Source organism: Bombus terrestris, chromosome 12 (genome assembly GCF_910591885.1).
Source record: "Bombus terrestris chromosome 12, iyBomTerr1.2, whole genome shotgun sequence".
Lineage (NCBI taxonomy): Eukaryota > Metazoa > Arthropoda > Insecta > Hymenoptera > Apidae > Bombus > Bombus terrestris.
In genome coordinates, this window is record NC_063280.1 from 4303994 (window position 1) to 4323220 (window position 19227).

The following is a 19227-nucleotide window of genomic DNA, read 5'->3' on the forward strand; positions in this document are numbered from 1 at the left end:
GTCAACCTGAAACATTAAAAAATTTATAAAACTACATAATATTTGTTTGAAGGTTTCATCAAAAGTTTCTTAAAATAATCTTTCTTATTACACAACATGAATACCTGTTTATGACAAAAGCTTTTATGATAAAAATTCTAAATACATACTATGTAGTTTATATGTATATTATGTTATTTTAAATATAGTGAATCATTAAGCATAGTAAATTACTCGCATCCTAATGATCTATAAAAGAAGAATAGATATAAATATTTAATATCATTCTTCTCCTAAACTTTACTATATTTTAAATAAAAAGTGATTATATCATACTAAAAAAAAAAAAAACAAATTTATATCTAATTACATTATCTCTATGAATGAAGCTTATAAAAATTATATTAAATTTATTGCACTTAAATCAATATGATTTAATAATAATAACTACATGTAAAAAATCGAGATAACAAATAATAAAAAATAAATTTACTCATTAGTATTTATAGTTCACTTAATTGCTGAAACTTGTATAATCTAAATGTGTTATTTCTTATTTTATTCTTTATTTTATTTTACATTGCTATTTTATGTTTACTTAAATATGCAGTGCATATATTGTTAAAAATATATCAAATACTATATGAAAAAATTCAATTTTTATTATATGAACTACTAATGTTACTAATGTTATTATATTAACATTATATAAGTTTGTAAAAAAATTATATAAACTAAAATGAAATAGTAAATCACAACTCCCTAGAATGCGTTTTTATTTGTCTTCTTGAAATTTAGTAATAAGCAATAAAAATACAAAAAACAAATTTTTTAACCACATTGTTTAATTCATTTTTTTAACTATATTAATTGTAATATAATTATATGTTATATGATTTGTTACTTGTTAGATGTAGAACTTAATTATATTCACAATTTTAAATCCAATATTTAAAAAATTCTATCATATATCAAGAACAGATCGAATATTTTTTAAATACGAATGTACCTGTTCTATAATTTGTTACTGAGCAAAACCTAAGCACTATTAGCTTCTATTTAAATGTCATCAAATAAACCTCTTTGTGGAGGTCCTATGCGATTAGTATTTGTAATAAATGCTCTTGCATTGTCCATATGTCCTTCATAAAAATCATCTGCTTGGTAGCCTGTATCGTAACTATTATTTGCACCATAACTGTCAACTCCAGTTGCCATACCAATATAATATTCTGCAGGGTCAAAGTCACGTAATAATCCAGCTCTTGCGGATTCTACCGACTCATCTCGTTTCAAAGGCCGAACTATAATTTAATTAAATACAAAAATTTAATGACATAGATATAGCTATTTGCACTATACAGAGTGTGTTATGGTATTGGATCGAGTTATATTTCAAAATCAGTAAGAGGTAAGAAAAAGCTGTAAAGGTGAAAGTTGAATGGTATGATTAGATCTTAAGTATTCACTTTTTTAGTATGCAGCGGTGCCCTGGAAAAGTGCAATTGCATTCTCTTTTTAAGTGGAACTCCACAAAAAATTCTCCACAAAAAAGTATTAAGGTATTTGAATTGAAAAATGCTTAGTTTGAAAGATATTTGAATTCCAATGTTAAAATGTTAAGTCTATGAATAATAAGAAAACATAAACATAAGCATCTGCCTTATGTTTTTCCTTCTTCCTCATATGTGAAGTTTCATAAAATTAAAATCGAAATATCCTTTAAACCAAGGACATTCTGACACAAGTATCTTAATACTTTTTTGTAGAGAAATAAATAATGCATTAATTAGACAATAAATAATTATAGAGTTCCATTAAAAGAAAAGAGTATAGTTGCATTTTCCCGGTGCGTCGTTGCATATTAAAAAAGTGAATACCTAAGATCTTATCATGTCATTCAACTTTTCTTTCTATATTTTTAACTTTCTCTTTATATTTTTAGCTATATCTTACTAATTTTGAGATATAATCCGGCTTAATTGCGTAGCGTACATTGTATATTAAATACACATACGCTTCTTTTAAATAAATTACAAATACCTGTATCGGTACTTTGCCGTGAGGTTCTGTAGCGAGATGAACTGGTAGCGCTACTAAATCTTTCTTGAAATTCGCGTCTTCTATACATCAAATCTTCTGTTCTTTGTCTCTTACGTCTCTCTAAAAACGAGAACATAGACGTAGTTATATGAAAACAATGTTATCTACATTTCATAAAATTTAATTATGATACTCATTATTACTCAAATAAAATAGTTTTACCTCGTTTTATTAACTCTTGACCTTCCTCAACAAGGTCTGTTGTAAACTCATCATCATCAAGAAATTGTTGAAAACCTAACATAGAAAGCAATCTACTTCCTAGGCTAAAGTATGTTGCTAGACAAAATGCTAGAATAGCCATTGGAAAATATACATTAAATCCATCAGATATAATGGAAATAACATCCATATGCCCCATTACCTAAATAAATAAATTACAGAATGAATTTCAAATTTATTATGAAAATCTTATAAAAATGAAAATCTTAAAAAAAATCTTATGAAAATCTTATACTCATATATTTACTTGAGTGTAATGAGTTTCCAAAATGTGAGTTTTAATAATATGTGAATCCATGTGTATAAGACCCAGAAAGTTTAAACACATAGGTGGTGTAAGACGGCATAACATCATTCCACTAAATATTAAACTATACTCATTAGTCTGATGATGGGGTGCCAAGTAATATAAATTCAATACACGAATTTTTAAAACAGTTGAATAAGCACAGTAACAAAGGTAAGCAATTATCATCATTGATAATACCTACAAAAAGCATTTTAGCTATCTCTTCCTTCCTTTTGCATTAATTTTTAAAACAAGTCTTATTTGTTAATATCAAATCTAAATATATATTCTTACCTCAATGGTAAAATAATCGTAATTTTCTTTAGCTAGATTCAAAAATTGGGCAAATAATGATAACACTGGAGTTTTATTAAAAAATGTTACTTCTGACCATACTACAGCTATTGAAAGACATCCAGTGCAAACAGCTATAATTTTTTGTACATAACTCCTTATGACACATTTCCAATACCACTCTAAAAATTTTAATATATTTATAAAAGCTAAAGAAAAGACCATGTGTTTCTATAATCGTTTACTGTTTAAAGCTTACCAATAACTGGACTGTAAACAACACGAAGTGGAAATGAACGATGTGTAGGAAAAGTTGTTTTAAACCTTTTATCATCACTTACTTGATTTTTTGCTATATCCTCTAAATCAATTATTTTATCAACCAAAATTCCCCATTGAGTTTCTATACGTTGTAAAGTTTGCAATGCTTTTATTGTCTAATAAAAAATAAAAATGAATAAATTATTATGCTTACATAAACAATGCATTCAAAATGTTCCACGACTCATTATTATTAAGAAGGGAGCTTTTAAGGTAAATGAAATTTTATCTATTATTTAACATACATTCCTTTTCCCTCTATATAAATTATAGATCATCCGTACAACTGTTGAAAGGCGAATGTGTACCCCTCTTTTGAAATTGTATTTAGAACAGCTGCCACATTTTTGTTGCCCTTTTAGTGACATGTTTAGCTTAGGAAACAGAAAGAACTCAACAGGAGCAAAATCTGGGAAATAGGCTGGTCCCAGGCAATCCATCAACCAAGTATCAAACAGCTGAACGGTGCAATCCAGAAGATGTATGACTAGCGAAAATGAAGGTCACAAAATCAGAAATGAAAATAATGTTGATCGCATTTTTTGATTCAAGAGGATTCATTATTATTATATATAATTCATGTCCCCTAGCCAGACTGTAACTGGATCATTTCAGAATTACTTGATCGCCTTTTGAAAAGAATTTGTAGGGTTAGACGGGACGTGTATTAATCACACTTGATTACCTTGCAATTTTTTGCTAGAAAATCAGTCATAGTGATTAATAACCACTCTACTTCTCAAATTTGACTCCTGCTGACTTCTTCCTGTTCTCTAAGCTGAAGGTGGCACTGAAAGGGCAGCATTTTGACGATATAGAAACAATTAAAAAAAATGTGACAGTCGTTTTGAATATAATTTTAAAAGAGAACTACGCACATGCTTTCCAATGGTTGTATGAATGATCTAAAATTTGTATAGAGAGGAAAGGGATGTGTTGAATACTAGATAATAAAATTTCATTTACCTTAAAAACTGTATTTTTAACAACATTAGTCCTTGGATGATCTGAATGCACAGTATATTTATACATTAGATATATTTAAATATATATGATTAATAACAAACTTGTCTATGTAAACGTATTAATGCTTTTTCGGATGGTGTATCTGTTGGTGTATCATCTGGTAGTTGTCTTCTATTCATTCTGTCTTTTAATTCTGCAGGAATTTTTTGAAAAATCGTTTCTAAATTACAATGAAAAGGATGTCCTGGTCCAATAGATACTGTAGCAGCTTGTAAAGACTAAAAAATAAAATAAATACAACATAATGATAAATACAAATAAATGAGAATTAGATAAAATATTTAATTACCTCAAGTATGTCATCTACTGTTTCCTCTGCTTCACATTTATCCAAACTTAATTTAGCAACTTTAAAATAGCTATAATTCAAAGTGTATCCAGGTTTACTAGCATTCCATAATCCCCGAGGAACTTCTACAAGTGCGTATCCAAGTAGTAATACCAGTAAGAATAAACCCCAGGTATTTGATGCAGATGATGCTATAGCTTTTAATTTTTGACTAAAACATATACATACATAAACCCATAATATATATTTTTACATTTATCATACTAATGTATCTTACCCATCAAGATCAAAACCAGGTTTTAATGCTATATATATTAGGAGGATACCACATATGAACAAATAACTTCCATAATATATAGCATTATCTATTAAAGCAGACTTTAGCTTTCCTTGAACTGTGAAATCTCCTGCTTTTATATAAGATTGCATAAGTGGTAATATCAACCATGTTAAACATTGTGAAGTCCAATACACAATTCTCCATAAATTTGGAAATATATGTTCTGGTACATTAGGCCAAGGTTCTTTACAAGTATGAAATGGGACTGTTGTTGTACTGTCAGAGTTTATTTTTGTGCTATTATAAATATTTTTTTCATCACATTGTCTATAGACAGTCTATAAAAAAATAATAAACTTAAATGTATTAATTATTTTAATATTACTTAAATTAGTAAATATTATTACTTACAGATGAAACATCTAAAGGTAAGATAAATATTATCAGCAGTGAAAAATACCATGCTATGAGTACAGAGATTGTAACAATAATATGTTGCCGAAAAATATTACCATATTTATATAATAAAGTGGCAGCAAGGCAAAATGCTACCACAATTTCTGTCAAGAATATTCCAAGAACCATTTTGGTGATTTCTAATTTTATCTCACCATAACTTTATAATTATTTTGCCTTTAGTTTTATATCTTATTCATTATCATTTGCATTATTATATTCTACTGCTTCTCGGATCTTTAATTCAGCATCCTTTTGCATCTTCTCTAACTTCTCTAATGTAACTGATTTTAAAGGAATTAATTTAGGTTTACAAAGTATATAATCCAAATTTTCTTCCTGGTATAGCAAGCTTTGCCTAGGAAGGATTATGTCAATCTTTTCTGAAGAATTATCCATCAACTCTGACATTTTTGCTAAAATTAAAACGGATATTTGTGTTTATATATATGAGGTTATATTTAATTTTAAATAAATATTTGTAAATTATTTCCAAATAGATGTAGTACATAATTTCTCATAGTATGTATGCATACATTTTGTATTTTTTAATTTATTTTATATAACTTTAAATAAAAAATACAAATAGATTATATACAAGAATTATCGTTCTCAAAATCAATCGCTTGAACATTTGCTGACAGATACAAAATGTAACTATTATAAACGCTTTCGAGGGACGAATAGAATATTAAACAGTGATAAAGATAACAAAAAATTCGAGTGTAAAAATTAACAGAAGGTTATTTGTTAATCACGTTCCACATATTTACTTCGATGGCTACCAAAGTCATCTACACCTTAAATTATCGGTATTTATATTATAACGTACTTTTATCATTGAAAAATACACTTTATCCATTTCTTCTCTACAGTAAAATCGTTAGGCATACATTGCACGATACAGTCAAAAATATCGACGTCACATGTACACGTCAAATTGTCATTTACGAATAATACTACACGTCCAGAGCCTACTTTAGATCAGATAGATACAGGGTATAGGCTATACAGGGGGTAAATCTGGCAACAATGTCAGGATTCAGAATTCACGTTTCGATATAAACATAACATAATGACTATGGCCCCTTTCACGGTGCCCTCCATAGATCTCCCGCGATTTTATGAAATGTTTACGTATGGTAACGTTTTGTTATAATAGATGATACTAATAATGTTCTAGTGAAACAATGGTAACAGTACACTAGGACGTGTAATAATAGTAATTTTATTCGATATGCTGTTTGTCCTAATTTTACCTGCTTAATATACAACTTAAAGACAAAATTCTCAAATACTTATTTTGTATCTTTTACGTATAGAGTTTATCCCTATACTTTTATTAAAATATTTTTAAGATGATATAATATGGTAATATTTCATAATTCTTTTTAAATTAATTTATTAATTATTAAGATTATAATTAATTTAATTAATTAAAATTAAATGCAAAATTCTTGTACTTATTGAAATAACAATATAACATATTGTGCTACAACAGTAAATCTAGTAAACTAACCGCGTGACTTTTGTTTCACGATCTTTTTTTTCGGCATAGGTAAATCACGTTTTCGTAGCATTAGCATTTGGTCATCTTTGTAAAATCGTGAATATCCGATATATCACCGATTTTTATAAAATTAATTTAGAAGAATGAAAGCTATCGCTGCTAAATCTGTCTATGCCTGCTCCATAGTAGATCCTAGATTTCCACATACTAGTGATGAATCTGCGCAAATGTTGTACATACTTCAAATATACGAAATTCAAAATGTGATCAAGACATGATTATTCTTTGAGATTTAAATAATTAAACGATAGAGAATGGTTACAATGATTGATAAAAGATATACGTAATTGTGAAATGAAGAGGAAATGAAAAATAAACATTTAATGAAGTATACCAACGCAAATATGTGCAAAACCCTATTTTATTGTTAAAATAATCTAATGTAAAATGATACAACATATTTTGTCCTATTTTATATTCTTTTATATTCAGGATACCCTGCACTATACATTTTATATATTTAACATTAATTAATAAAATAATTTATATTTTATATAAATATATATTTATATATAATATATATATTATAATATATAAATTTTTATATATTATTAATTATATTTTATACATTTAATACCACTTTTGCTTAATAGTTTTAATATTATCAAATGTTACTTTAAACGATATCATGTAACGATAATATTTATCACTTCTAAAAATTTTTTTCTTGATAATGTACATTTCTATAAAATAATATAATCTATTAAGATTTATTACTAACTAGGAAAGCCCGCCTTTGAAATTACGTGTGTATTATATTTGTACGTTAAAAAGCTATTTTAATTAACCAAAAAGATATTTTATTATTTGTTTAAATAATCTTCTAAATATGGCAAATGAAAAAAGTAAAAACAAAAGATCTATTGTTGGAGAAAGCACGTAAGAAACTTCTATATTACCAAATCAAATAACCATATCAAATAATTTTATTTATTGTACAAAATTAATAAGGCCAAACATTTATTTCTGTGTTAGACATTGTACCAGTTTTGGAGTATGTAAACGAGTGCCGTTAGTAAAAATTCAATTTCCAGCTGATTTATGTGCAGTATTAAATAAAACAAAACCTCAAAATGTTCAATTATACAATGATTATATGAAACTTATTAACAATCTTCCAAATATAAAAAAAATAGAACCTGAGTATTACTTAATATTGTTCAAAATTTTATTATATTTAGAAGAGCATGAGCTTTGTTTAATTGCTGCAAAACATAATTTGGAAAATCAAAAGCTTAAATATGTTTCTGACTCATTTGAAATCACAGTGCCTACTTTAGATGAAGATGATCCATTTATTACTGTTGGTGATACATTAAAAATTGAGGTGAAAAGATTAAAGTCTAAATATACCTGTAACATAACAGATATTATAGGGAAGAAAGTATATGCAACAATACGTAAATCGTAAGTACGTTTGTATTAATTTGGAAGAATTAAACAATAGAGTACAAATCATAGCTACTTACAAAATGTTTAGATCTGTTGTATCTCAACTTCTTGAAGAACAAGTTGATATTTATTTCCTTCCTATGAACTGGCAAATAAGATGTTGTCATTCTGTCTTACACATTATGTTCGAGCATAATTTGGTAAACTCAGTATATCCCAAAATAAATACAAATCTTTATACTTTACCAGAAGTGTAAGTATTTTTAGTAATTATTCTTAATATATATGTTATTTTTTCATATACTTATTAATATATACTTATATGATACAGTGACTTGGATTGGGCTAATAAAAGTATAGCAAAAAATAAAGAACAGAAAATAGCAGTGAATAATATTTTGAATTATTCGGCATACCCTGCACCATACATTTTATTTGGTCCTCCTGGTACTGGCAAAACAACAACACTAATTGAAACCATTTATCAAGTATAGATCTACTACTCTAATTTATAGTATAATATGAAAAAAATATGTTTTTCATTCTAAGATCTTGATTATGTTATCTTATAGATTAGGAAACAATGCAAATCAAAAAATATTTTAGTATGTACACCTTCAAATGCAGCAGCTGATGAAATTACAAATAGATTATTATGTTTACTTCCTCATAAAGATGTATTTCGGATGTATGCAACAAGTAAATGTTGGTAAGTTATTATTTTCATGAATGCTGGATACTTTATTAGTTTTATTTCTTTTCGCATTTATAGTAACAATGTAGATGAGAAAATTTATCCAAATTCAAATTTTATTGATGATATGGTCCTTTATTTACCAAAAAAAATTTTTATTTTGAAGAAGATTGTTATTACAACATTAGTAACATGTATGAGGTATGTTTTCTTTTTATTTTTTTCAGTAATAATTACATTTAGAATATTTATAATTTGTTAATTGCAGATTGGCGAGCCTTAAATTACGAAATGATCACTTTTCATATATATTTATTGATGAAGCCAGTCAAAGTACAGAATTAGAATCATTAATTCCACTTATGGTCATGAATTCGAAAAATAATACTGAAGCATTATATGCACAAATTGTTATTGCTGGTGATCCCTATCAACTTGGTCCTCTAATTAGATGTACAAAAATTCAACATTTGCTTGGTATGTAGTTTCATATTATTAAAGTTAAATTTATGTATTTTATTAACTGATATAGAGTTACATTATGTTTCTAGGAAAGTCTTTATTGGAAAGATTAATGGAATGTGAACCATATCAAAAAGTAAACAATAAATATAATTCGCGTTATATAACAAAGTTAATTCATAATTACCGTAATCAAGAAGCTATTATACATACATCCAATAATTTATTTTATGAAAAGGACTTGTTATGTGATAAAAAAGAGAATAAACACAGCATAATTTCAAATTGGACAGTATTATCAAGGAAAACATTCCCTATCTTATTTCTTGTACTTAAAGGTGAAGAAGTAAGAACACCAAATGGAAGGTAATTATAACATTTCTATATTAAAAACGAAGTTCTTACGAAATTAGTGAAATTTAAAAACATTATTTTCTAGTTTAATGAAGATTGAACACATTATCTTTTTAGTGTTTACAACGAGACAGAAATTACGGCCGTAACAAACATTATAAAAATATTAATGCGTTCCAAATTTCGTAATCGAAAAATTGAAGAAGAAGATATTGGAATTGTAACTCCATTCAAGCAACAAAAAATTATGTTTAAAAGAAGTTTAAACTTACATAAATTAAACAACATAGCTGTTGGGACAGTAGAGATATTTCAAGGACAAGAAAAAGAAATTATAGTCCTAAGTACAGTACGTTCACAAACTTTTAAACATCGTGGTAAACAACATCTCGGTTTCTTAGCTAATCTAAAGGTATAATTTTACATAATATTTAAACAGCAAATCTTTTTTGGTATTCTAAATATAATAATAAGACTTAATAATTATATTTATTTGTTTTTTCAGAGGTTTAATGTTGCCTTAACAAGAGCAAAAGATTTATTAATAATAGTAGGAAATCCATCTATTCTTTGTCAAGACAAATATTGGAATACTTTGTGGAAATACTGTCAAAAAAATAATGCATATGTTGCTATTAATGAAAATCTTATCTAAAAATTACTGACGTTTTCGATATATAATAATGAATTATTAATTTGTAGAACACAAACTATTTTTTTATGAGATGAATAATCTATTAATATGTTACAGAAACTACTTTCTGTGTATTTATGTTTTCATTATTTATGCATTTGTTATGTATTTATTCATATTAAGATTTTAATATTTAAATAAGTTCGTTAGATACTAACTTAGGTATAAATAAATAGATAAATACATATAAAAAATAAAAATTTGCATTTTCGTTTAATATTAATTTATTTTAAAATATTCTACTACCTGGAGACTTTATAAAATTACGTATTGTTATGACTTGTGATTAACAAACACTAAATTTTTTTCCGAAATCGAATAGTTTGTAAATATTTAAGAACCACTTCTTTTAAATTTCAAACTTTAGTTAATGATTTTAATCTTAAATTTTGTAAGATACAACTTTACTCTAAAAGAAGTTTAGCAGTATTTCCACTAACATCATTATTAATACCGTGACGTACAGCAAACTGATGTTTCACATTCGCGAAAAGGATATCTGTTAGTAAAAAAATTTGTGCTATGGCAAATGCTAATGTAACTCCAAAATAAAAGTTTGCATTAGCTGATCTGGAATATATCCACTGATACCAAACAGTAGGTGCAAAAACTGTACAAAATAGCATAAGACAGGCTACAATAAATCCCTGTTGTGTATCTGTAAAAGAATATAAAATTTTGATAACACATCATATTGTCTACTTAATACATAAACAACTAGTTAATATGAAAACTTACATTGGAATAAATGCTTCCATAATGGTAAAAGAGACATATAAAATCCAACATCTCCTATACAAGGGTAAGACTTAAATATTGCAATAATTGCTAAATAAGAAAATGCTAATAGCATTGGATCATGTCGTAACCTCAATGCCAATGGTACTATATATAATAAACTGACATTTATTTGAAAAGAAGCAATGAAAAGCCATCTAAAGTGCTCAAATACTTCTGTAAAAAAGTACCAATAAAGTCCAACATTTGGACGTAAATCAGGAACTGTTAGAATAAAGCCAAATGTGTTCGAAATAAATGACCAACTTCCCATAATGTAATAGGAAATAAAAAGTAGAATGGTTAACATGCTGGCAAATACTATAAGATAGTTCGCAATATTGCTTCTTTGTTTTGTACTATTAGAACGAGCAATATAGATAATTGTTGGCACTATGAGTGAAGCAGGATAAAGTCCTTGTAATGTTAATAAAGAAATTGATAAGCAATTCCAAAATATAGATCTTGTCATTGAAACCAATGCTATGGAATACAACAAGTTTGTAAATACTGTTGTTGTATGTCCAACGCAATTAAGTATTATGTATGGATTAAATAAATATCCTGCTGAGACATACATCATTGCAGTATGTACTACAGAAGCGTCATTATGAATTTCTTTATTTTCATTGCATAATTTTTCCTCTTCTTTTTGTTTAGAAACCTAAAATTTAAATTATTTCATTATAATTGAATTATACTACAGCAATATTTTAAATATGTGAGATTTAACTGACCAATTCAGTCGTATATTGCTTTGCTGTAAGTCCAAGAAATACTGCTGTTAACAAATCAATGGACACAAATAAGCAAAATAATACCCATTGTGATAAATATTGTTGTATAAAATTGAAAATATATAATCCGATAGGTGTTTCATGAAACAAATCTCCTGTATAAGGATCAATGCCACAGTTATACAAATACACTCCTTCAGTTACTAAAAATCAATCAGGGGAATCATAACAATTGTTAATATAATTATTGTTTGTAGTATTATAGTAATAATGCTACTAACGATACAAATATATACACGTATATATAGTATAATAGAGAACAATAACGAGAATTTTATTTAGGTTATTATTATGTAAAATTTTAATGCAGCAAAATGACATTTATCCTAACCTCTCTTCCAAGAATTCAATGCAGTAGAAATTTCCACACGATCGCTAATGACTTTTTGGTACTCAGAATTCATCAATAAAAATCGAATAGTACCAGCTAAAATAAAATTTGATAACCATTGTTTCTTCATTTTTTAATTAAGCTACAAATCATTTATGTATTTGCGCGCGTTTTACAATCCACTTGTGGCATGCAACCGGTATCTGAACAGATACACTATGCTATATATTATGTACTATATACCTTCTTTGTTTATTTAAGCAATTGAGTTTATCTTTACGGCTTTTTAAAAATATAATCTTTAATAACAATAACCACGGTATTATTTTGCATTTAATTGCTGCTAAGGAGAGTTATAATCAAAACATACTATTGGAGTGGTTTCATCTTTCCTTAAGGAATCCAATTTATTTGTCACAATTCAATAAAATAACTGTGAATATACTAGAGATCAATTTATAATAAAACCTATCTTCTTTTTATTTGAAATATTTTAACATATAGTATATACTTAAAAAATCATTAGTAGTACATGGTAAGCATCCTCATCAATTTAAAAATATAAATAAATAAATTGAAAATCTAAACAAAAGGTGTTTGTATTCTATTTGTAAAAAATCTTATTTCTTTTATTCTATTATATTGTAATGTTACTATTTTTCTTATTTTAATCATCCTGCGGCAGAAGTTTTGTTTTCAAAATATTGCAGATAGTTTAAATAATGTTTAATTGTGTGTAACAAAAAATGTGGAACGCTTCACGATTTTGCGTGTCATCCTTGCGCAGGGGCCATGCTAATCTTCTCTGTATCGTTCCAATTTTAGTATATGTACTGCCGAAGCAAGTACATTAATACATCTTAATTTCTCGTATATAAAGGAACGAATATATATTTCTACTACTAGCGAGAAGAGAATACTCATGGTAGCCATCTGGTGGCGTATTAATGTAGCGTCAAACATAAAGTTTAATTCAGATACATATTACGTTAAGGAGACAATGGTACTTATTTATTTATTAAATCTTCCTACGACAATTTTAAATTTATTGACTTTATACTTTGGTTTGAAAGATATTATAATATTATAAAAATAATATATTATCCCACTAAAAATGGATCAAAACACTAAAACCATTTTAGGTTAACTTTTGTATCTTAAACCATATAAAATAATGTATAATTTATTTGTAAATCGTACTCATTACCAATTTCATTCTGTATAAAATGTTCTATGTGTTGTGTAAAAATTATAATTCGTAAATATATAAAAGATAATTTTAATAATATGCTTCATATTTTAGCGCTTGACAGGGTGGCGATATGTAACATTTATAGGAACAATAGTAGGATTCATAGGAACGTTTTGTTATCTTACAATGATTAGCCCCATGATTAATCCAGAACCATATAGTATGTCTATAACATTTATAGTTATTAAATAAAATTATTTTTTCATATTATATGACATAACAATTTCAGAACAAATTCGAGAACGTGTGGCAACTGAAAGTGCAAATAAAAGAAATATAAGAAAAGACACAAATATTTAAGGAAATATAATATGAATAAAAAAAAAACAGATTAGAGAGGATATTTATTGTACAAAATTAATTTTTATTATGTAGTTGGACATATGTCACTAAGATGTTGGTGTATATAAAATAGATTGAAGAACGTTTAGTGTATTATGTTAAAAAATCAATAAATGTAATGATTTGTACTCTTCTTATAATTATTAATATAATTATGTTACTGTACAGACATCAGCTGCAAGAAGTTTCTTATTTGAAATGACTAGAAACTTCAATACAGACATAGCATCTTATAAATACAATATAAAGTTTGTGTTAAAAGTCATCATGATCACAAACATCTAGGAAGACATCAAATGCTTCACGGTTACAGTTTCCATCGGCAGTAAAAACATATTTATGAAATGTTCCGTCCATACAAATCGCTAGAAACAATTAAAATTATATATTATACAGGCATCAGAGAACTGCTTTGGCCGTGGATTCTACACAGGAATACAATAAAAGGAATTCACATATACATATGCCCTATTTGATTTATATTTATTTGATATGGCCTACTATATATATAAACTCAAATTATAGCAAGTTTCTTCTTGAACAAACTCTATTTGCAAAGCTCCACAATATGTGTTTAAAATGACCTTGCTGCATCAGAACATAAGATTGGAGACATTTTATCATTGATTGTTTGACTCTCTCCATTTTTCCAGGTATTGCTGGTTAGATATTGTGTTCTATTTGTAAATAGGTAAGTGAAACTAGCTTAACTATTTCTGTCTTTCGATAGAAGTATTTCAATATAAAATTCGCTATAACTCGTAAGCAAGGTTAAATAGGACATTTGTTTATATAAACTCTTTTATTGCTTTCATATGAAGAATCCACTGCCAAAGTGGTTCCCCAATGCTATGGGACATCTTATATAATATAATAAATAGTTTTATAAATATTCTAAGTCATTATATTCAATACGCTTTTCATACAATACATACCTATAACAGAACTCCTTGTACCAAATGCACATACACAAGCACATTCTGGTGGTACTGTAAATGTAGCCAATGCCCATTGACTTTCAACATAATTTCCCAAAAATCCCATTTTTGAGAAACTGCAAATAAATCAATTATTAACTTTAATCATTAAAATTTATGGAAGTTTGAACTATATTTACGTACGTCGATCTACGATTTAATTGTGTGTCTTTTAATGCAAATATATGTACAGTTCCCTTATCACTGGAAGCACATAGAAATTCCGAATCTCTACTAAATGTAATGCTAAAATATAAATTATACATTACAATTCATTATAATAAAATCTTTAAAAGTAAAATGTTGTTTTATAATTAATTTGTCTGTAGACGTATTTACCAATAAAGTGTTGCAGGGTCAGCACCTCTTCTCAATTCCACTAATAAGTGTCTACGTATACTATCCCATACTCTAACTAAAGTACCTTGAGTGGAAGCAGTTGCTATCATTGTTCCACTACTGTTAACTGCGAGACAAGCCAGTGCTCCCTAATAGTATTGTTTATAAATATAAAAAAATACTAGGAGAAGACATGGTAATATAGAAACATTACCTTTATTTAAATCTGTATATAAAATACACATGTACCTGGTGTGCTGCTAGAGTTGCAGGAGCACTAGAACTTCCAGCTTCTGTAGCACCAAGGTCAATCAATTGTACACTACCCTGTTTATGACCAGGAAAAGCAAGAAGTTGTTTTTGTGCAGCAGCTAATGTAGCAACTTCAACTAATCCTTTTGGATTATCTCTGGTTTCTAAAGTTAACAATCTTCGTGTTGGCATAGGAAATGAGAAAACATGTATTTCTCGCTGAAGTGCCACTATCATTCTGTTTTGTAAAATTATTCTTAAGTAAATGCAACATTTATACTGATTAAAAATAAAAGTCAATTTTATTAATGAACTTACTTGTCCCTACGTAATCGTATAGCTTTTATAGGACTGGTAAATGTAACTTCCATTACAAACTTTTTCGATAAATCGTCATAAATAAGTACTGTATTTTCCGCAAACTTTGGTTTTGTACCACCACCTACTATGGCAATGATATTTGTTCTCCAAAGCATCTCTGCAATAGCTATACTTCCCATTATGTCATTTTCTAAATGTGCTTTTTCAACTAATGGTTCTACATTGTATACTCTAAGACCAGATTCCATGCAACATGTAAAACATCCTAAAAGAATACAAATTAGAAACAAAATATCAAATAACAAAACCAGTTTAATAAATGATAAAAAGTTACTCACATTAATTATCTGAAATCTTAATAACTAAATTGAACATTGGCACATGAGAATATATAGTGACAATACTGTTATAAATAAACCAGATTTGTTTTAATATTATATTTTATTCTTTATTCTCTTATAACATTATGTATATTTATTTTTCATTAAACAAAGTTAGATATTTGTAACTTTTTACTTTTAAAAAAATGTAACAGGGATATTAGATTCTAAATTATTGGAAATAAATTCACACCGTAATTCTTAAGGATTCAGATAATTAACGTTATAAACAATAGTTACCTTGATCCTGATTAAATCGTAAATTAAGAATATTCCTTTCTCCAGCCATTTGGTTTTATCTGGTGTTACATTAAATTTAATGAATGAGTATTTCTTCTATCGATATATGAATTTTTTTCTAATAACTATACTACGTGTTTTTGTTTACATTCTCCTTTCACAATCAGCTGTGACTATGATACAATGTTTGGCACAGTATTTCATTCTTTATGTGGTATGTAAGATAGCATTGTAAGGCTGATTTTCACTTTATGAATAGCGTAAGCAAATATCTTTTAACAGGTTTAACAGGTTTATTGTTTTCTTTGGGTGGTACAACAGTTATTTTTAACAAATATCTTTTGTATATAACTAATGAAAATCATAATAATTCTTATATATATATATACATATGCATGTATGTACGTATATATATGTATATATATTATTGAGTTACGTTTAATAAATTAAGAAATTAAAAATATAAACTCGAAATAAATTTGGTAATATCTTTTTCATGTATCAACTGTAATATATTGTATAGAATAATAATTATTTTTATCATATTATTTGAGAAAACTAGTAATAATAATAATAATGAAAAATTATTTCAAAGATAGAAAATAAAATGACACTATTTCTAAGAATAAATAAAATCTTTAATACAAAATGTACTAAATGATTTACAAATTTACGCCCAGTTTTATGTTTATAACATTGGCTGCAGTGATATCAGAGACGAGCACAGTTATATACCATCGTGGAAATGAGCACTGAATAACGATCATATCAAAGAGGAAATAAGAGTACTCGTGCTCATTGTTCTAGTTGTTTCACGATATGTGCTGCACCACGCGGCCAAACACTGAAGGTGTTCTATGCTAGCATATGCAAGAACCTATGAAGTTAAGAGTTTGCTCTGTTTGATTCAATGCTAGGATATAGAAAAAAAAGAAAAATTATAGTATAATTTTAAAGTTTACGAAAATTTCCAATAATGAAAAAATATTTATATTACATAACATTTGTTAGGTACTAATTAGATACAAAATAATAATAATAATATAATCATAATAACAATATATGTAACACAAATACATTATTATGGTACCGTTGTTTCCTACCATTCCCTTACTATGCGGTGAGTCGAGTACACGATCGCATTAAGGAGAGAAAGAAAGAGACAGAGATAACCGGGTACGCCCCATTTTTACACGATGGTGTTACACAAGGAATACAAAGTTCTTGATTGAAGCGCCTCTCTGCGTCTAAATTAACCAACGTCGTCTGGTTACTAAGAGCAGTTAAAAGCCTTATCTTCACCAGAGAGGAAATTTCTCTCTGATGCAAGTATCTATAACGGGCATATTTAATATTAATTTCTTTCTCCTTCTTCATTCCTACTGTTTATTAAATAATTTATTTAAAAAATCATATAAAATCAATTAATTATCGTACATTCAAAGCGTACATGCACTTTTTTAATATACTTCATGATGATTATTCACTTTTTAATGAGATAAGTTATCATACACGAAGTGTAGACAAAACTTATATTTTTTTTTGTATCTCATGTTTTGATGGTCACCTGGATCCCTTACCATTTTCGTATCTCATGCAACGTTATTGATTCGGTATAGTAATGGTTTGAATTATAAAACCAAAATTTTCTATAAACTTCATAATAATAGAATAACGTATCTTATAACGAAACAGAATTGTATACTTTTACAATACTGCAAAAAGAACTATTTCATTACGCTATATTAAAAAAAGATATAGATACTTTGATAAATCAATTGTCTTATTTATTAAATAAGAAGAAGTAAGAAAAATCCAAATTATATAGCATAACTTTGGACGAAAAGTACGCATAATGAATTTATGTATATCTATATATATATCTATCTTATAATTAGTTAAAACTAAAATGCATACGTTTATTTGGCTATCCCACAATGACTATGCAATATTCCACGGTGACCCACGACGAGTGTTAATAGCTTACTTATTAATAAGTAGCTTCTGCAGTCCAGTTTAAATGAATGAAAGAAGAGAATTTAGCAAAACCTAAACTGGATTATAGAGAGTGTAGTTTTTGGCTTGACGTCGTTATCCAAAAGTTAATTGATTAATGTAAATATTAATGGTTGGAAAACGATGCCAATTATCAGGTCTCACCCCAAAGAGGTAACAACGTACCAGACCAGCCCATGAGCCATTCAACATTACACATAAATCTCGACATTCAAGACTATGATAAATCTATAAATGGCTTAGCTTAGCTTTATCTTAAGACCTATATTTCTTTTCTAAAAATAAGTCGAATAGTAGTAACAAATAATAATGTTAACAATAATAACAGTTTGTTTTTAACGAATAGTCCTTCAAAAATAAGCGAAATAGTCTTCCACTGTTATTATAATTAATATATGCCAGAAATATGATCAAACTTATACCTTAGATGTTTGCTCAATGAAAAAGAAAGAAATTAAAGGAAGGAAGGAAATGATCAAACTTATACTGACGAGCTTCACGTCGGTAGAGGTTGTAGCACGATTGTAAAGGAAGGCTATTTTTTTAGTTGAAATTTTAAAATATTAAGGTATTATTAAACAGAATTTCAGTTTCTTTCGCATTTAATAGCCAGACACGTGTTACGAACATGATATTTTCAAAGGGTACCATGGAAATATGTGTAATAGTAAGAGTTGCCGAACATTTCATGGTAGCTTACGTAACGCCTCACCTTCATCAGCAGCAGATGCATCAAGTAGTTACCCTCTTTTATCATTAATTATATATTTAAATTAAC

The 19227-nt window shown here is 27.3% G+C and overlaps 5 protein-coding genes and 1 non-coding gene across 9 annotated transcripts; 2 read left to right on the forward strand and 4 right to left on the reverse strand.

Annotated features, from left to right (window-relative positions):
* Positions 1–738: 738 nt before the first annotated feature.
* On the reverse strand, positions 739–6330 carry LOC100643253 (LMBR1 domain-containing protein 2 homolog). The gene is made up of 11 exons (XM_003399491.4): positions 6092–6330; positions 5215–5675; positions 4801–5141; positions 4524–4734; positions 4276–4452; positions 3147–3324; positions 2888–3069; positions 2552–2791; positions 2245–2446; positions 2023–2142; positions 739–1283 (listed from the first exon to the last, which is right to left on the reverse strand). Exons 2-11 carry the CDS (start codon positions 5386–5388, stop codon positions 1039–1041), a joined length of 2070 nt encoding a protein of 689 aa, XP_003399539.1. The 5' UTR covers positions 5389–5675; positions 6092–6330; the 3' UTR covers positions 739–1038.
* A 1142-nt stretch (positions 6331–7472) lies between these two features.
* Positions 7473–10648, forward strand: LOC100651496 (putative helicase mov-10-B.1). Of its 3 annotated transcripts, XM_003399557.4 has the most exons (10): positions 7481–7708; positions 7805–8236; positions 8310–8474; positions 8553–8709; positions 8794–8930; positions 8994–9116; positions 9184–9392; positions 9467–9743; positions 9849–10143; positions 10237–10648. In XM_003399557.4, exons 1-10 carry the CDS (start codon positions 7659–7661, stop codon positions 10384–10386), a joined length of 1995 nt encoding a protein of 664 aa, XP_003399605.4. In that variant the 5' UTR covers positions 7481–7658; the 3' UTR covers positions 10387–10648. The 3 variants fall into 3 exon arrangements, with proteins under 3 accessions (XP_048267045.1, XP_048267046.1, XP_003399605.4); XM_048411088.1 differs by lacking the exon at positions 10237–10648 and having other exon boundaries at positions 7473–7708; positions 9817–9922; XM_048411089.1 differs by lacking the exon at positions 10237–10648 and having other exon boundaries at positions 7473–7708; positions 9827–9922.
* On the reverse strand, positions 9211–12681 carry LOC100643377 (phosphatidylinositol glycan anchor biosynthesis class U protein). The gene is made up of 4 exons (XM_003399492.4): positions 12331–12681; positions 11940–12142; positions 11164–11866; positions 9211–11083 (listed from the first exon to the last, which is right to left on the reverse strand). Exons 1-4 carry the CDS (start codon positions 12458–12460, stop codon positions 10830–10832), a joined length of 1290 nt encoding a protein of 429 aa, XP_003399540.1. The 5' UTR covers positions 12461–12681; the 3' UTR covers positions 9211–10829.
* A 391-nt stretch (positions 12682–13072) lies between these two features.
* On the reverse strand, positions 13073–13179 carry LOC125386151. Its single transcript, XR_007226044.1, has one exon. It is a non-coding gene; the product is annotated as a U6 spliceosomal RNA (small nuclear RNA).
* Positions 13180–13224: 45 nt separating this feature from the next.
* LOC100643621 lies at positions 13225–14052 on the forward strand. Its single transcript, XM_003399494.4, has 3 exons — positions 13225–13333; positions 13634–13742; positions 13812–14052. Exons 1-3 carry the CDS (start codon positions 13253–13255, stop codon positions 13880–13882), a joined length of 261 nt encoding a protein of 86 aa, XP_003399542.2. The 5' UTR covers positions 13225–13252; the 3' UTR covers positions 13883–14052.
* On the reverse strand, positions 14041–17225 carry LOC100643497 (WD repeat domain phosphoinositide-interacting protein 4). Of its 2 annotated transcripts, XM_048411090.1 has the most exons (8): positions 16434–17225; positions 16152–16216; positions 15811–16078; positions 15490–15730; positions 15241–15389; positions 15046–15147; positions 14860–14978; positions 14041–14289 (listed from the first exon to the last, which is right to left on the reverse strand). In XM_048411090.1, exons 3-8 carry the CDS (start codon positions 16059–16061, stop codon positions 14180–14182), a joined length of 972 nt encoding a protein of 323 aa, XP_048267047.1. In that variant the 5' UTR covers positions 16062–16078; positions 16152–16216; positions 16434–17225; the 3' UTR covers positions 14041–14179. The 2 variants fall into 2 exon arrangements, with proteins under 2 accessions (XP_048267047.1, XP_012170008.1); XM_012314618.3 differs by lacking the exon at positions 16152–16216 and having other exon boundaries at positions 16434–17221.
* Between the last annotated feature and the right edge of the window lie 2002 nt (positions 17226–19227).

Excerpts from the sequence above, each read along its gene's own strand:
- LOC100643377 (XM_003399492.4), bottom strand. The coding sequence starts at position 12,460 with ATGAAGAAACAATGGTTATCAAATTTTATTTTAGCTGGTACTATTCGA. Across the intron at positions 12,143-12,330 it reads ATTGAATTCTTGGAAGAGAG|TAACTGAAGGAGTGTATTTG; the intron begins GTTAGGATAAAT and ends ATTGATTTTTAG. Across the intron at positions 11,867-11,939 it reads AGCAATATACGACTGAATTG|GTTTCTAAACAAAAAGAAGA; the intron begins GTCAGTTAAATC and ends TTTAAATTTTAG.
- LOC100643253 (XM_003399491.4), bottom strand. The coding sequence starts at position 5,388 with ATGGTTCTTGGAATATTCTTGACAGAAATTGTGGTAGCATTTTGCCTT. Across the intron at positions 4,735-4,800 it reads CCTGGTTTTGATCTTGATGG|TCAAAAATTAAAAGCTATAG; the intron begins GTAAGATACATT and ends TATATGTTTTAG. Across the intron at positions 2,792-2,887 it reads ACGATTATTTTACCATTGAG|GTATTATCAATGATGATAAT; the intron begins GTAAGAATATAT and ends TGCTTTTTGTAG.
- LOC100643497 (XM_012314618.3), bottom strand. The coding sequence starts at position 16,482 with ATGGCTGGAGAAAGGAATATTCTTAATTTACGATTTAATCAGGATCAA. Across the intron at positions 15,731-15,810 it reads ATACGATTACGTAGGGACAA|AATGATAGTGGCACTTCAGC; the intron begins GTAAGTTCATTA and ends TTTACAAAACAG. Across the intron at positions 15,148-15,240 it reads GACCCTGCAACACTTTATTG|CATTACATTTAGTAGAGATT; the intron begins GTAAATACGTCT and ends TTTATATTTTAG.
- LOC100651496 (XM_003399557.4), top strand. The coding sequence starts at position 7,659 with ATGGCAAATGAAAAAAGTAAAAACAAAAGATCTATTGTTGGAGAAAGC. Across the intron at positions 9,117-9,183 it reads ACATTAGTAACATGTATGAG|ATTGGCGAGCCTTAAATTAC; the intron begins GTATGTTTTCTT and ends TGTTAATTGCAG. Across the intron at positions 9,393-9,466 it reads AAAAATTCAACATTTGCTTG|GAAAGTCTTTATTGGAAAGA; the intron begins GTATGTAGTTTC and ends TTATGTTTCTAG.
- LOC100643621 (XM_003399494.4), top strand. The coding sequence starts at position 13,253 with ATGGTAGCCATCTGGTGGCGTATTAATGTAGCGTCAAACATAAAGTTT. Across the intron at positions 13,334-13,633 it reads ATTACGTTAAGGAGACAATG|CGCTTGACAGGGTGGCGATA; the intron begins GTACTTATTTAT and ends TTCATATTTTAG. Across the intron at positions 13,743-13,811 it reads GATTAATCCAGAACCATATA|AACAAATTCGAGAACGTGTG; the intron begins GTATGTCTATAA and ends TAACAATTTCAG.